This window comes from Micrasema longulum, unplaced genomic scaffold (genome assembly GCF_059751315.1).
Source record: "Micrasema longulum isolate JH-2025_06_02 unplaced genomic scaffold, ASM5975131v1 h1tg000259l, whole genome shotgun sequence".
Lineage (NCBI taxonomy): Eukaryota > Metazoa > Arthropoda > Insecta > Trichoptera > Brachycentridae > Micrasema > Micrasema longulum.
The window spans coordinates 93215-107505 of NW_028277463.1; the positions used below are offsets into that span (position 1 = coordinate 93215).

Below are 14291 nucleotides of genomic sequence, written 5' to 3' on the forward strand. Positions count from 1 at the left end.
TTATTTCAATTACTCTTATTAAATGACCCTTTACTTATCTACTCTGTTGTGTCAATCAATGTTTCCGAGTGAACAATAAAATTTTAGAAAAATTAACAAATTGTTTTTTCACCTTACATTTGTGTTATGGTTTTATTCTTCGCGATCTGGCAATATTACTCGGTGACTTCAAGTATGCGCGCGGCGAAAGTGTGTCTAAGTGGGGAATTATTGGACACAATCCGGTGTATTCAAATATGATTCTACGCTCCTTCTAGACTATTCTTAATTCTATGCTCCCAATTATGTCGCATTGTAAACTCGAGACAAGGTTTGGACTTTTTGGGTCTGAGTCTTTCTAGATTTAAACAATCGCTAAGGTAGACGAAATCTTGTCTTGAGGCCGTAATTATTATTATTTCTCCTAACTTTTATTTTCTTTGGTTGTATTTTATTTCAATTGAACCTAAATATGTATTAAAGAAATGTATTACCCTTTTTAAATAATATATACTGAATAAATACGTAAATACATTCATAAATAAATGCTCTAATTTTTACCGCGTGTACAAAAACATTTTTTATATCCAATTTCCCGTAGCACTAAACTTCTTGGTGGTTCAACTATAATTTAAGCTTAACTCAATTCTCCTTAAATACCCATTTTTATTTTTTTTTTTAAAACCACTTAAGATTCTTTTTTCTCACAGGGAATCTCTCACTTCCTGGACTCGTATAAATCGAATATTTTAAATGCATTTTCACTTAGCTCCTTCTGTCTAGAGCTTAAGACCTTATCAAACTTGATTCCACTCGGTTAAAGGATAAAAGCTCACCTAACAAGCTCCCAAGAAAGCGCTAGCGGTCTCGTAGCTACCGTCTCTAAGTGCATTGGTATTCTATGCATTGTTTTTAGAACCTTACTCTTAACCTATGCACCCGAAGAATAGCTTTTTTATTAATTAATAGTCACGTGAATCTTTCAATTTATCAACAATATTTTGAGATTGTCCAGATATTTTATTGATTTTTCAGAATAGGGCGATGAGAGTTATTTTGGGAAAAAATAGATACAGCTAAAACGAACAAAAACTATGACAGTACGTTAACTGGTATATTTCAATGTAAATGTTCTTTCTTCGTAAAATTATTGACAGAAGTTCTTCAAACTAGTTAACTTTAAGGTTTTTTCTAATCAATGTTAGCACGAATATGAAACCAGAAAAAAATATATAATAAGGTTGCCATTTCGCAAGAAAATGAGAACACAAAACTCGTTTATGCACCGGACTGTACGTTTAAATTACAAGGAAATATCAAAAGAATTACGATAACAAAAACAAAAACAAAAAAAGAACAAATAAGCGTTTAAAAAAATAGGTATGCATCAGGTAAGTTTGCCAAGTTATTTTGCATGAACAGAACTGGTTCATTGGAATCTTGGAAGATGATGAAGTGTAAATTTGAAGTAGGCATAGTTTACAAATATTGATGTTAAGTATATTTTTAAAATTTTTGTTTTATAATCAGAACATTCAGATTCCATTAATTCATCTATCTATTGGTTTTTGCGAATCTCAAGAACTGAAACCTTTACTGATGTAGGTGAGATTTATCTGACTGAACTATTTAACCTATGTGCTAGGCAACCCATGAAAATATTTATTGAAGTTAAAAAGCTTCTCTATTTGTTATTCATCTGTTTTAATATTTGTACCTTAAAGCTGAAATGCTTGAAGTCACATTCGGTAAATTGTTCAGGAGAGCGGTTTAAAGTTGTAAAACAGTTTTAAATGTATCTCTCGAAGTAGAAACACAATTTATGGCTGTTATTTTGGATTTATAGGCTTTTGGTATGAATATATATTTTTTAAATATTTAAAATATGGACTATCAAATAACTATAGGACCTCAATGTTTTTTGTTCTAACCGCCCGGTCCGCGCCCTGATTCCTCCTCGGACTTTAGTATAAAAAGTAATTTAGTATATTCAATAAAAAACAATGTATTTGTATTACCCCGAGTGATAAGAGAGATCTTTTGGTACTTTGGTAAGTTATATATTTTATTAAATATTATGTTTCCTGGAATAAGCCTTTATGTAACATTATCAAGATTAAATATAAAAGAAAGTCAATGTCGTATTTTTCGCACATCCGTCGTTGTTCTACGATCATGTTGTTTTATATATTAAATATTTAAACCAGATTTTCACGATTTTAATATCATTCTCTTTATTGCACCTTGTGGTGCATATGGAACTGCATTGGTAAACTAAATGCAACGTATTTCGAGCATCTTTTAATGTAAGGTGATCAGTCTACTGTTTAAGTCATTATTACGTTTTTATCAGTCTAACGCCCAGGACCGCCAACATGGTAGACAAATGAACCATTTGGTACACCATAAGTCAGACAAATGGCTAATCGACGAAAAAACACTCTTTGAAGATGGTTCTATTTAACACGCAGAAATGTATTTTTAATTCTGCTTGGACACGGGAAGTGGAAAATACTACATAAATATATTGAAAAAACCTCAGAAAAATTTCTAATAAAAATATGTCAATCGAAGCTAAACTGGCAGTGCACAACGGAGTTTTAGTCCCAACACTTATGTATGGAAGTGAAACATGGAACTGGCAGAGGAAGGATGAAAGCCGAGTGAACGCGGTTGAAATGCGATCTCTTACACGAATGTGTGGGAAATCAATGTATGACAGGGTTACGAATGATGAAATCAGGCGAGAGTGTAAATCTGAGACAAGTATAGTTGATAAGATTAAGAAAGGGTCTCTGAGATGGTTTGGTCGCGTAGAACGAATGGACGACGAAATAATGGTAAAACAAGTACATAAGGCGAAAATGAACGGCAACGTTAGACGAGGACGACCAAGAAAGACGTGGCATGATCAGATAAACCAAAATCTTAAGTCTGGTCATGTCAAAAGCAGACCGAACCGAAGGGCATGTATGACAAGATGTATGAATGCGGAAGAGGCTAGGATTGTATGCCAGGATAGACGTGTGTGGCGGTCCATTCTCTCTGCCTACCCCTACGGGGAAATGGCGTGATGGTAGTAGTAGTAGTAGTAGTCAGAGTAATAATAAAAGAGAATAATCATATTGTTGTACCTATATTTTTTCTTCTTTAATTCCTTTGCCAAAATAAATGTTGGACAACTGAAAGAAAGAATAAAAAGAAATAATAGAATAAGCCTTAGAGCTTAAGGAACAGCTTTGTGCTTAGTCATTATAATCTCCAAGATACCGCAAAATATAATTTCCTGTTTACATTGGTTGTTTGCTCAAAGAATGCCCAAAGTTTTATCTGTAGATTAAAAAAAAAGCATTTACGTAAGTAATGTCATGAATTTAATACTAAAACGGTCAAAAACCGGTATTTAATAATGTAGCATATAATGAACAATATTGTTAATCAATGTATGATATAAAGTTTAGGTAGATATTAATTTAAACCCAACAATGATAGATTGTGAGCCTTGTAAATTTCTATAATTCCCTCACTAAAATATTATTCATTTACCATCCACACAATTGAGTACAGTATTTTCAATCAACAAATTATTACAGAATAATGGTAGTCATTATCTCCAATCTTAAATATAAAATTTTCTTACGAATTATGTAGGGAATCAATCAAAGAGATCTTGCATTATGGGCAAACCGGCTGACCATTCAACCACAGGGCGGGCATCGTACATAATAATTATCTAAAGTATTGGCAGTATATATCTAATAAACTCATCAAACTAAGGCATTGCTTTACGTCTATTAGAAACAAAAGTAATATTGAAAAAGTTTACTATGTACTCTGCCAATCCTATCTAAAATATGGACATTTAAAGCGAATAATTAAAGTACAAAAAGGCGTAATAAGAATCCCATTTATAGAAATATTAAAACCTTTTGATGTGCCTGAGATGCGCCTAATGTACGCTAAAATTATTCTGCTAGACAGATTTGGAAACGGACCTCGTCATTTTCCTGTTCAGGGACATGAATATTATATGGCAAAGATAAAAAATAACACTATTTAATTGTCAATATTCCCCCCTTGAAAAAAGGTGGTTAGCCATGTAAAATAAAATAAAATAAAATATTTAAAAAACATGTAATAAAATACATATCGTTGCATAATGTCGTTTTCTTCTGTCATCCCCAACTGGTGTAGAAGATCTCTGCATCAGCAAGCGAAAATCCGACCAATTTCAGAATTAATAATTGTGCATTTCTACTTAATTTACCTACTTAAAAGTATTATTTTCAAGTAATCTTTGTGGGCTTTTTGCAACGCGGCATGTCTTTCTACTTGTCAACGTGTCCTGTAATCTGAAAAACGAATTAGTTTGTTACCCTTAAGTTTGCGAGCGCTCCCCGCGTAGCCAAAGTAAAACGCCGCCGTAAGCGAAATTGTGATGTATTGGACAAGCTTTTGTAAGAAGGCAGATTAAATCAGCTGATTCGTCACAGAAAGGCATCGATCAGAGTCTAGGGAACAAAACACGGCCTTTTCTTACACTATTAGAGCACAAAAATACGGGTTCTCACGCCCCCGCCGTTTCTATTGTGTTTCAAAGCGTGCGCCTTAAAGTATCACGGAAATATTTAATTTATGCACACGGGTTAGTTTAAAAATAATAAAAGTAACTGACGTGATTTATATATAACATTTTTTGTGACAGAGGAGTAAACTAAATTTTGAAATTGATTTATTTAACTTAAAACCAAATGATTGTAATACGAAGTACCATTTATCTGCCGATGATTTGCAATTGTATATTCATTTCGAATCCGTTGACATTGTTGAAACATTGAGTAATGTCACTTGCAGTCGAGCACATCTTTTCATGGATAAAAAAACACGGACTTCTCATAAATCCAATAAAACCCAAATTGCACTTATTGATAGTAAAAAAAATGTATTCAAAAGTGAATTTTTTCCACACTTCCGCTTTTCAAAATATATGGTACAGGAATTCCATTCATGACTTCAGTCAAAAACTTAGGTATTATCATTCATAAGCATTCAGAGTGGCATGATCAAGTTAGCGCTTTATGTTTTATTAATAATAAAAACAACAAAAAAAAAATTAAAAAACTTTTCTGGAAAACAAAAATATCATCTAAAGATAAAAACCATACATTTGTTTAGTTTAAACGGAAAAATACTCGCGAGAAAAACAGATGACACTCAAATCAGACATAGATAAACAAATTGTTTAAAACATCTAGAACATTCTTCAACCATCAATTATTATTACATCTTTTACTATGGAGCCACAGCTATGCAAACAATGCACCCTTTTTACAATCTCTCGAGCAGATCCTAGAAGAAAACAAACATTCTTAACAAATTTTCGTAGCCGTAGACATCAACATAAATATTCTATGAGGAAAATCTTTTGCAATTGAATACACTAATCTTCTTATGCTCTATGGATTTAAATAATTAATTGATGCACCAACAAGAGTGACACATGAAGCAGAAACTTGTATCAACCACATTTTTTCTAAAACTATTAACCCGACTATATTATCTGCTGTGCTTCGCACCTCTATTACTGATTATGACACCACTACAGTTGGTAATAAAACCACAGTTCACCATTCAAAAAAGTCGATAACTCATCAAGCTACAATTTTTTAGCTCCGTATTTTTTTAAAGATTATCATATTTTTATTTGATATTCAATCTTGTATTAATTTTCTTTCGACATCTCCAATAAAAAATAAGCTGCATTTTACATTTTAAAAATATGAATGCTGTCTACCTCAAAACAGGTATTTACTTTACCTAGTGAGATTAGACAGTACTGAATATGTTTGCTTATATTTGAATTTGACTTATTTGTATATTTTTTTACCTTCACTGTTTAGCAAACAGAATATAATAATATTTTCGGCACTGAACTGAACTGAATAAAGCTACCAAGAATACGTGACAAATATATATTGTTAGTTCCAATACTCACTAAGTTAATTCTAATGGCCTGCCGGTGAAGATCTTTTATAAAAAAAACATATTTAGTAGGTCCTCGCTAATCCGGACCCCCGTTTATAGGGTGATGCGATAATCCAGACAGATGGGGCGGAGGCGGGAGGTATTTCACCTGCGTCGAGCGCCGCGCCTCGGTTATTCTGTTTTTTTTAGCTACATTTCAAACGCGCAGCTTTCCTACATGTTTAGTGTTTACCATTGTTGATATTTTCATGATTGTCTTTGAATAGTTAAAAAAAATCTTAAAAATTAAAAATATTTGTTTTATTACCATTAAAATATTGCAGATCACAATACGAACACCTTTGTAATCTACTGAGGTCCTGATTTTTGCCTGTCAGGATGGTCGAGACTTGTAATTACACTATTTATCCAATACTATCTGGTCATAAGTTTCAGATATCTGGGAGTAGAAATCTTAAGTCAAAGCTATTTGTATTTATTTATTTATATAACTTTTCATACATAATGTTATTGTACATTGGCGGGCTTATTGCCAAATGGCAATTTCTTTCAACCAACTAATAAAATAAAAGGTTAATTTTTATAATTCAAGTTACAGAACATATTCGATAGAAAAAAAAAATAAAAAAGCTTAAGATTTATAAAAATAGAAAAAACGTATTTGTTTATTAATTATTTTAAATCAAAACTATTACTCAATAGGAAAAAGGAAAAAAGAGGAAAGAGGAAATGAGGAGAGATTAAGGAAGAGAAATGAAATGTTTCTTCAGACGTGATTTAAACAGATATAATGTAGTAACATCTTTGATGGTGGATGGGAGATGATTTCACAGTCGAGCCGTACAAAAGTACATCTTCTAAATCTACATATAATATAAATATATACTATATATATACGTGTACACTAATACCGGAGAGACCATGTGTTCAGAATGAGCAGTGACACTGCAGCCAATGAAATAATAAATGAAAAAAGAAAAGATATTCAGGTGAGACTGTTGAGGGGGATTGTACCGGATAGCATAATCCGCGAGGCGAAACATATGGGCGAAGGTGTATATTTTTTTTATTTATTTATTTTTTTTTTTTTTTTTTTTTTTTTAATTCTGTGATGTCCTGCTGGTAAAACAACTTTGTGACTACAAATTGATTAAAGATCACTTTGTTGATCCGGAATATAAAAGAAGAGTTTCCCACACTTACAACACTAGACTAAAAACTAAGGGCTCCCTGTTTGTTCCCCGAATTACAAATTACTTCGGAGAGCGAACATTAAATTGCGTTGTTCCAAGATTGTTCAATGATCTCCCACAAACTATCATTAACATGAAAGATCTTCAAATGAAAAAAAAAGAGCTGAAAAATATCTTCTATATACTTTATAGTGCCTGTTTATAAATAAATTTGTAAAAAATAAATAAAATAAATGTAATATAAACCTGTCATAAAAAAAAAATGTTTCCCACCGAAAAGTCTTTGGACTTAGTGGGGAAAAAAATCCTGTATGTATTTATAATTATTAAATAAACGCTGCTCTGCAGCACTGAAACTGAAAATCCCATTTGGACAATGTCCGCCTGGAAGATCATCCAAGATCGTAAATCGAGTAAAGATTGGTCGATTTTATGATGCATTGGTAAGTAGGTTTGCCTGATATTAAATAAATCATTTTAAAAACATATATACCCAGTACAATAAAAATCAATCTACCCTGTGTGATTTTATCGTTTTGAATCGATTTTCGCAATCGTCCAAAATGGGCCATTGCCATTGAGTCGAAAAGACTCGTCGAGGATTTTCGTTCTATTTCATATAGAACTGTAAGTAGTTTTCATTGACATAAATAAAAAAAGTTATAATAAAGTTTAGTTCATTGTATTTTTAATTTAAACAGGAATCTATTCTTTAAATGGACTATCTGTTGATTTAAATTTGCCAATTGCTGAGGTCAACATGATTCTAAGGTCTCGAGACAAATGTAAATTGTCACTTCCTCAGAAACATTTCCCTTACACGAGTCAGGTAACCTTTCTAACCCTTAACGAGCCGTGTGATTCGAAAACTTTGTTGCTCTATCCAGAATAAGAAAGCCGACTAATGGCTGTAAAAGCTGAATTTATATGTAGTGAAGGGATGTGGCTTGTTCAAAGAGGAATTGCGTTCAAGTTTATCCCCCCTCACGGCTCGGGTACCTGAAGATTGAGAACTCCGATATGAAGGTGTGAATAAGTTGAGACGTTTTTTACACACACCTATCTGTTTATATTAAAACATGGGTACATACATTAAATGTATTCATATCCGATTATTAATGTTACATACTTAAAGGAAAGCATAAAAAATACGTATTATGCGCAGATAAAGTCAAATTTATACGTTTTAAACAGAATTACCTTATATCCGGTGAAATTATATTCAGTTTACATTTTCACCTGATGTTCGGTAATTCTAAATACTTAAAACTTGTGTTTTAATTAAGTTCTCGTGTTGCGTAACAAATTGTTTTATTTATAATATAATATTTAAAATTAAATATCACAAAGTAAATGCTTAATCAATAAATAATGTAAATTTTGCATATTTGACCAAATTTTGTGATTAAGGGAGGAATATTGACAATGATATTATTTCTTGCTTTTATTATATATTCACGACCCTAGGCAAGGGATGACGACGTCTATATCTAAATCTATCAAACTGAATGATTTTATCGTACATTTGGCATATCACAGGCACATCAAAGGTTTTTAAAATTTCTATAAACAGAATTATTTATTGGTTTAGGATGTTAGTCCAACGATTAAGTGAAGAGAAAGGTATACAAATGTCCCCTTATTTTCACAAAAATATATAACTGTTTTGGAAAGAGGTGAAAAAAATAAAGAACTCCTCCGAAAGTAGAAATATAAAAGCGATTAAATAAAAAAAAGGCCGAATGCTAACGAATGACGAAGAAGTTAAAGGATGGATGGAATACTTTATGGAAGTATACGACAGTACTCAAAGTGTCCCTGGGCAGCAGTTTGGTTGTGCAGAGGAATATACGAGTGATGATAGTTCATGTGAGATAAGCATGGTAGAAATAAAGAGTGCGCTGAAAAGAATGAAAAATGGTAAATCCGTTGGGTATGATAACGTTGCTGTGGAGTATCTGAAGAGTGGTGGCTAGATCGTGGGCCCAAGGCTGCACAGACTTTTCAATCTCTGCCTTAAGGAAGGACAAACATATTTGAATTGGAGGAGGGCAGTTGTCATGCCTTTATATAAGGGAAAGAGATCTCGTGTGGAATATGGAAACTATAGGGAAATCAATCTTCTGAGTTCTGTCGGTAAACTGTATGGGATAATTATAATCGACATGGTAAGAAAGGTGACGAAAGATAAAGTGTCGGACGTGCAAGGAGCTTTTATAAGCGGACGTGGATGCACGGATCAAATTTTTGCGCTGTGAATGCTAACGGAGAAATTTTTGGCAAAAAGTCAGAAACTATTCTGCACATTTGTTGATTTGCAACAATCGTATGATAAAGTAGAAATAATAAAATTGTGGGGCGTGTTGGAAAAGTATGGAGTAAACAATAAACTTATACGTGCAGTATCGTCTCTCTATGAGGAGAGTTCAGCGTGTGTAAGGGTTAATGGGGGATTCACATCTTGGTTTGCTATTTTAAAAGGCGTGAAACAGGAATATGTATCCATCCTGACAGAAATCGAACCAAGCGCCTCAAGCATGTTAGATGAATGCGCCGACCACTAAATAACGAGTCGGACTTTTCTTCACTTAATATCCTTTTTCAGGTTTATAAGCTGAGAGAAAACAAACAGTTGACAAGGATTCTGTTTTACACATATAACTTGTATTCTTCATCTGTCTGGAAAAATAATATGAAGATTTAGAAAAAAACATGCATGAAACGTTCATCTGAAAACAAAATATTTGATTTACTTGCAAATTATGGTATTTTTAACTAAATAAATGTTTTAAAAAGCTTTAGGGCCACCAATTAAGTTCTCCAGTGGTTTATCTATACATTCGGTATGATTTAATTCCCTATTAAAGTTCGGCCGTTTGCATTTTAAAATAATCGAACTTCCATTTATAAATGAAAGTATAAAGACATTGCAACTTGTATAGGGCGTAACGTAGAGGAATAAAGTGTAAAATGTCCATTAATATGCAAATTTCATTTGGTGCGCTTCGCAATTGCTTTTAATTCAGAATTTTTACCCACGAGGCGTTTGAATTACTAATAAATATTGAACTTTTATTCGGATTTCAGCTGAAAATTTTAAAAAATCCCGGAAGGCTTTGCACGTACGTTTTCAGACCTAATTAAAATATCTTACGAACCAATTAATAAAAACACGAACGAATGATTTAAGCAACGACAAATTATTTAATTATTTCCTAACAAATGTAAAAAATTTCACTGTTAAAACAATATGCAGAACGATAATAGTTTATTAAACATACTTATAATATTATTTTCTATACTACTGCAGTGACACACTCAAGGTGAGCATGGGGGGGGGGGACGTAACCCCTCTCGAAATTTAAAAAGCATTTAATGAATATCAAATTAAAAATAATACTTCACCTTTATAAAGGATTATTAATTTTTCCCATGAAACATGTTATTTTTTTTTCAGATTTTAATATGAACATTGGCAATATGGCGGTGAACATGTAAAACATAAAAATCGATATTATTTATTATTGTTTGTGCTTGTAAAACATTATTTTAAATCGTAATTTCTTAAATATTTAAGTACCTCCTTAGCCTTCGTGTGATTATGATGTCACATAAGTCTACATACTTGTAGAATACTTAACTTGATGTATCTCGCTCATTTTTTCAAATAATAATAATAGTAATCATATTTTTTAACAAGAAATAACAATTTATTTGTTTACTACATATTCACTTAGGAAATAGATTTCTCTGGATCATGTCTAGTCTGCCTAACTAGGTACAACCTGTTTTAAGGCATACTTTTTTATTCAAAATAAACAATTACATGCCTACCTACTAGTTAATTTATTATACGGTTTTACAATACTAATTTGTACCATTTATTATTCATGAATGTTTTTGAGTAAATTTTTCGATTTTTCTCTACCTAACCCTAGCAACAATTTTTTTTATCAATTTATTTAATTGAATCCTGGTCAATGTATGGGTAACATATTGGATATTTTCGGTCCAGAAACCTAAAAATTTAATTGTCTGAATTTAGAGTTTGTGGTAGACCCCATGACCCATTCTTTAGTTTGACTTCTGGTAGTGTGGAAGTGTTCTTTTTGGGATTTGGTTTAATAATTTGCTTTCACAAACATTATATTTTTTAATTACATAATTGCCTTGCATCTAAGACGAATTTCTCAAATAACTTGACTCTGGGGTACCTGAAGGGTTTTTTAAAAAAATATTTTTATTATTGATTTTTGAGCAAATTCGAGAGGTTTTAATATTGATTTATTAATGGCTCCCCATCCTATTATGCCATAAGTTATAATTGAGTTACATAAAATAAAATACAGTTGTTTGAGTTTAATTAGGGATAATGTCTTACGTATTGACTTGAAGATATGGGAAAGATATGATTCACGTTTTGCTAAAAATGGCGTAAATTATACGAATATATTTACAAATTATAGAAAATAGATTATTCATCAGAACATATATGTGTTTTTTTTTATTTTTAATATATTACTTTAAAACATGTCGACCTTTGTTAAATAGAACACGACGTTACAGCACAATCTTAAGAGGGATTTTTTAGCACAGTATATTAAGAGTGAAAGCATAAAAAAAACAGTAAAGAATAATGATTGTACCTACCGTAAACTTGTGTGATAGGATCCTTGATGCCCTTGTCATGTATTATGTCATAAAAGTCATCATCAGTCTTTACGCTCCCTTCCATTCTGCCACGACCAGCCCCTGAAAAAATATTTTAATAATTGGAATTCATAATTCAAAAGCGGAAATCCAGCGAAAGTTGACATATTCCTATTAAAAATATGATTAAAGGATGCTATTTCTCTTCGTTAGTAATACGACATATCCTAGAATGGAGTTTTTTTGTTCTAGCTGGAGTTTTCCAAAGCAATTTGGTTCAATCATTTTTATTCAACTTTTTTCGCCCCTTCGTATTTTTGACGTAACAAAAAATTGTGATAAAATATTCATTAATAGTCATTTGATCTAAAAATTAAATAATCTTTTTTAAAAAGCAGCAAGCCCGAGACATTAAAATTAAGATAATATGATTAATAAAAAAATTTGGTAGTTTTAAAATAATATTAGGTATTTAAGATATATCATATGTGTTATTTGTTTTCACATAAACGGTGTTGCAAAAAAAACTAGCTACATTAATTCTGGGAATATAAAAAAAAAACTAACTTTCTTTCGTAAAAATTTACAACATTGGAAGATATTAGCAATAAGTTCGCCAAAGTACTTTTTCTTTGTACTTGAAGATTTAAACAAACTAACATTTTTTCAAACAAATTCAATGGAAAGTTTACTCATATCAATTTATACTAAGTTGTAATGAAAAATAGGTGGGTAGATATTTTTTTCTTTTTCTTTTCTAACACAAAGGCGTGATATAATTATTTTTGGATAAACCAATTTTTTTTTTCTTATTTATTTAGTTGTTCTTTGGTCATATATTTTTAAAGTTTTGAATTTGAATTTATGATGTTTAGTAAATTTTTTAACAAAAAAAAAATACTTATTTAAGAAAAGTTAAATCAGGAATGAAAAAAGTTCCATTACACAAAATAAAAATATCATTTACATATTACAACAGAGATGGAGAAAATTTTAGGGAAGGTAATAAGAAAGTCTAGGCATTCAATGGGCTTATGCCTTGTCATTGGCTGGTTGATGTGATCACTTAACACAAGCTGTAATATTTATCTGAAACCTTTATTGATGCGGGTAAGATTCGTCTGACTAAATTATTTCATCTACATACTAGGCAACGCCCATTTAAAAAAAAAAATATGCTTCCTTCTTTGACCAATTGGTTTAATCAAAAATACTTTGAGTTTATCCAACTGTTTAGCTATCTTAATTACTCCCAAGGGGTTGAAATCCAGTCCTTGTTTGTAAATATTTGGACAAACTCAAAATATTGTTGGGAAAAACTTAATTGTAGTTAAAGATTGTTGTTTTATAATAACTAGATGTAACTGTTAAAATATTAGAACTTAGTAAAAATTAGAAATTAAAAAAATAAAATTTTTATAAAAATGATATCATTACCTATCCACACGCAGTGGTGCAAAAGACACAGTAATCAGCCATGCGCTTCGGTTCCAGATAAATTAAGATTAAATTATTTGATTTCTTGCTTTTTAAACTCAGGCATATTACGGGTGATGCATTCAAATTATTAGGTTTTGCCACTAGTCACTAAAATGTTGAAAGATATAAATACATAACAAATTTTATATTTCGCATTCGTCAAAAGTCGGCTTGAACATGCAACTTTAATCTGGTCCCCATTCTATGAAAATCACCAATATAAAATAGAAAAAGTCCAAAATAAACAAATGAAATGTTTATCATACAGAAATAATTACCAATTCAATAATTATAATGAAGCGAGAGTACATTTTAAAATAAACTCCTTGGATAATAGATGACAGATTGCTAACTTAATGTTTATATTTAAGCTTTTAAATGGCATTACTGACTGCCCCAATTTACTATGTTTAATACATTTCCATGTGCCTTTTGAACGTACCCGTCACACAGAATTATTTAACTGCACCGATGTAAACACTTATGCAGCGAAAAATTCGTGCATTTATAGAAAATGCAACTTATATAATAATATTATTCGAGCCAATGCGAGTGATATCTTCAACTTAAATAATAATAAACTCAAAAGGGAAATCAGCGACAGCATGCAGGCATTGTCGCTGTAGGTAAGTAATGATGGGTAAATACAATATTCAATGGTAAATATGTATAAACATTTTACTTATGGTTTTCCAAATTCTATTCTTGTGTAATATACATTTATTTATGATACATTACGTATATTGATAATTATAAGTTTGAGATCATTTTTAGTCTAGTTTTAAGTCCCTATTATTGTATAACCTTATTATTGTATATGACTGTGGACTTCAATAAATAAATAAATAAAAAAAATAAAAAAACTATTGTTTTGTTTTGTTTTATGATAACACGAAAAAGCTCATTGCAAACGCTTAATCCTTGGTTTTCTTCCAAACTTTAGGACCCTAATTGTGTAATTTTGTTTTAGCGAACAAAGCTAGGAGTAATTCATGGCAGATAATC

General features: G+C 31.2%; 1 protein-coding gene across 3 annotated transcripts in view; it reads right to left on the reverse strand.

The window, feature by feature from the left end:
- The window catches only part of LOC148283165 (uncharacterized), a 334091-nt gene that overhangs the window by 20488 nt on the left and 299312 nt on the right, over positions 1-14291 (reverse strand). For 2 of the 3 annotated variants that reach the window (XM_088223929.1, XM_088223930.1), the window contains one exon: positions 11808-11909. In XM_088223929.1, coding sequence (XP_088080055.1) covers positions 11808-11909 — 102 coding nt within the window. Of the gene's footprint in view, positions 1-11807; positions 11910-13244; positions 13348-14291 lie in introns of those variants that run through there. The other variant, XM_088223931.1, reaches the window with a different exon arrangement.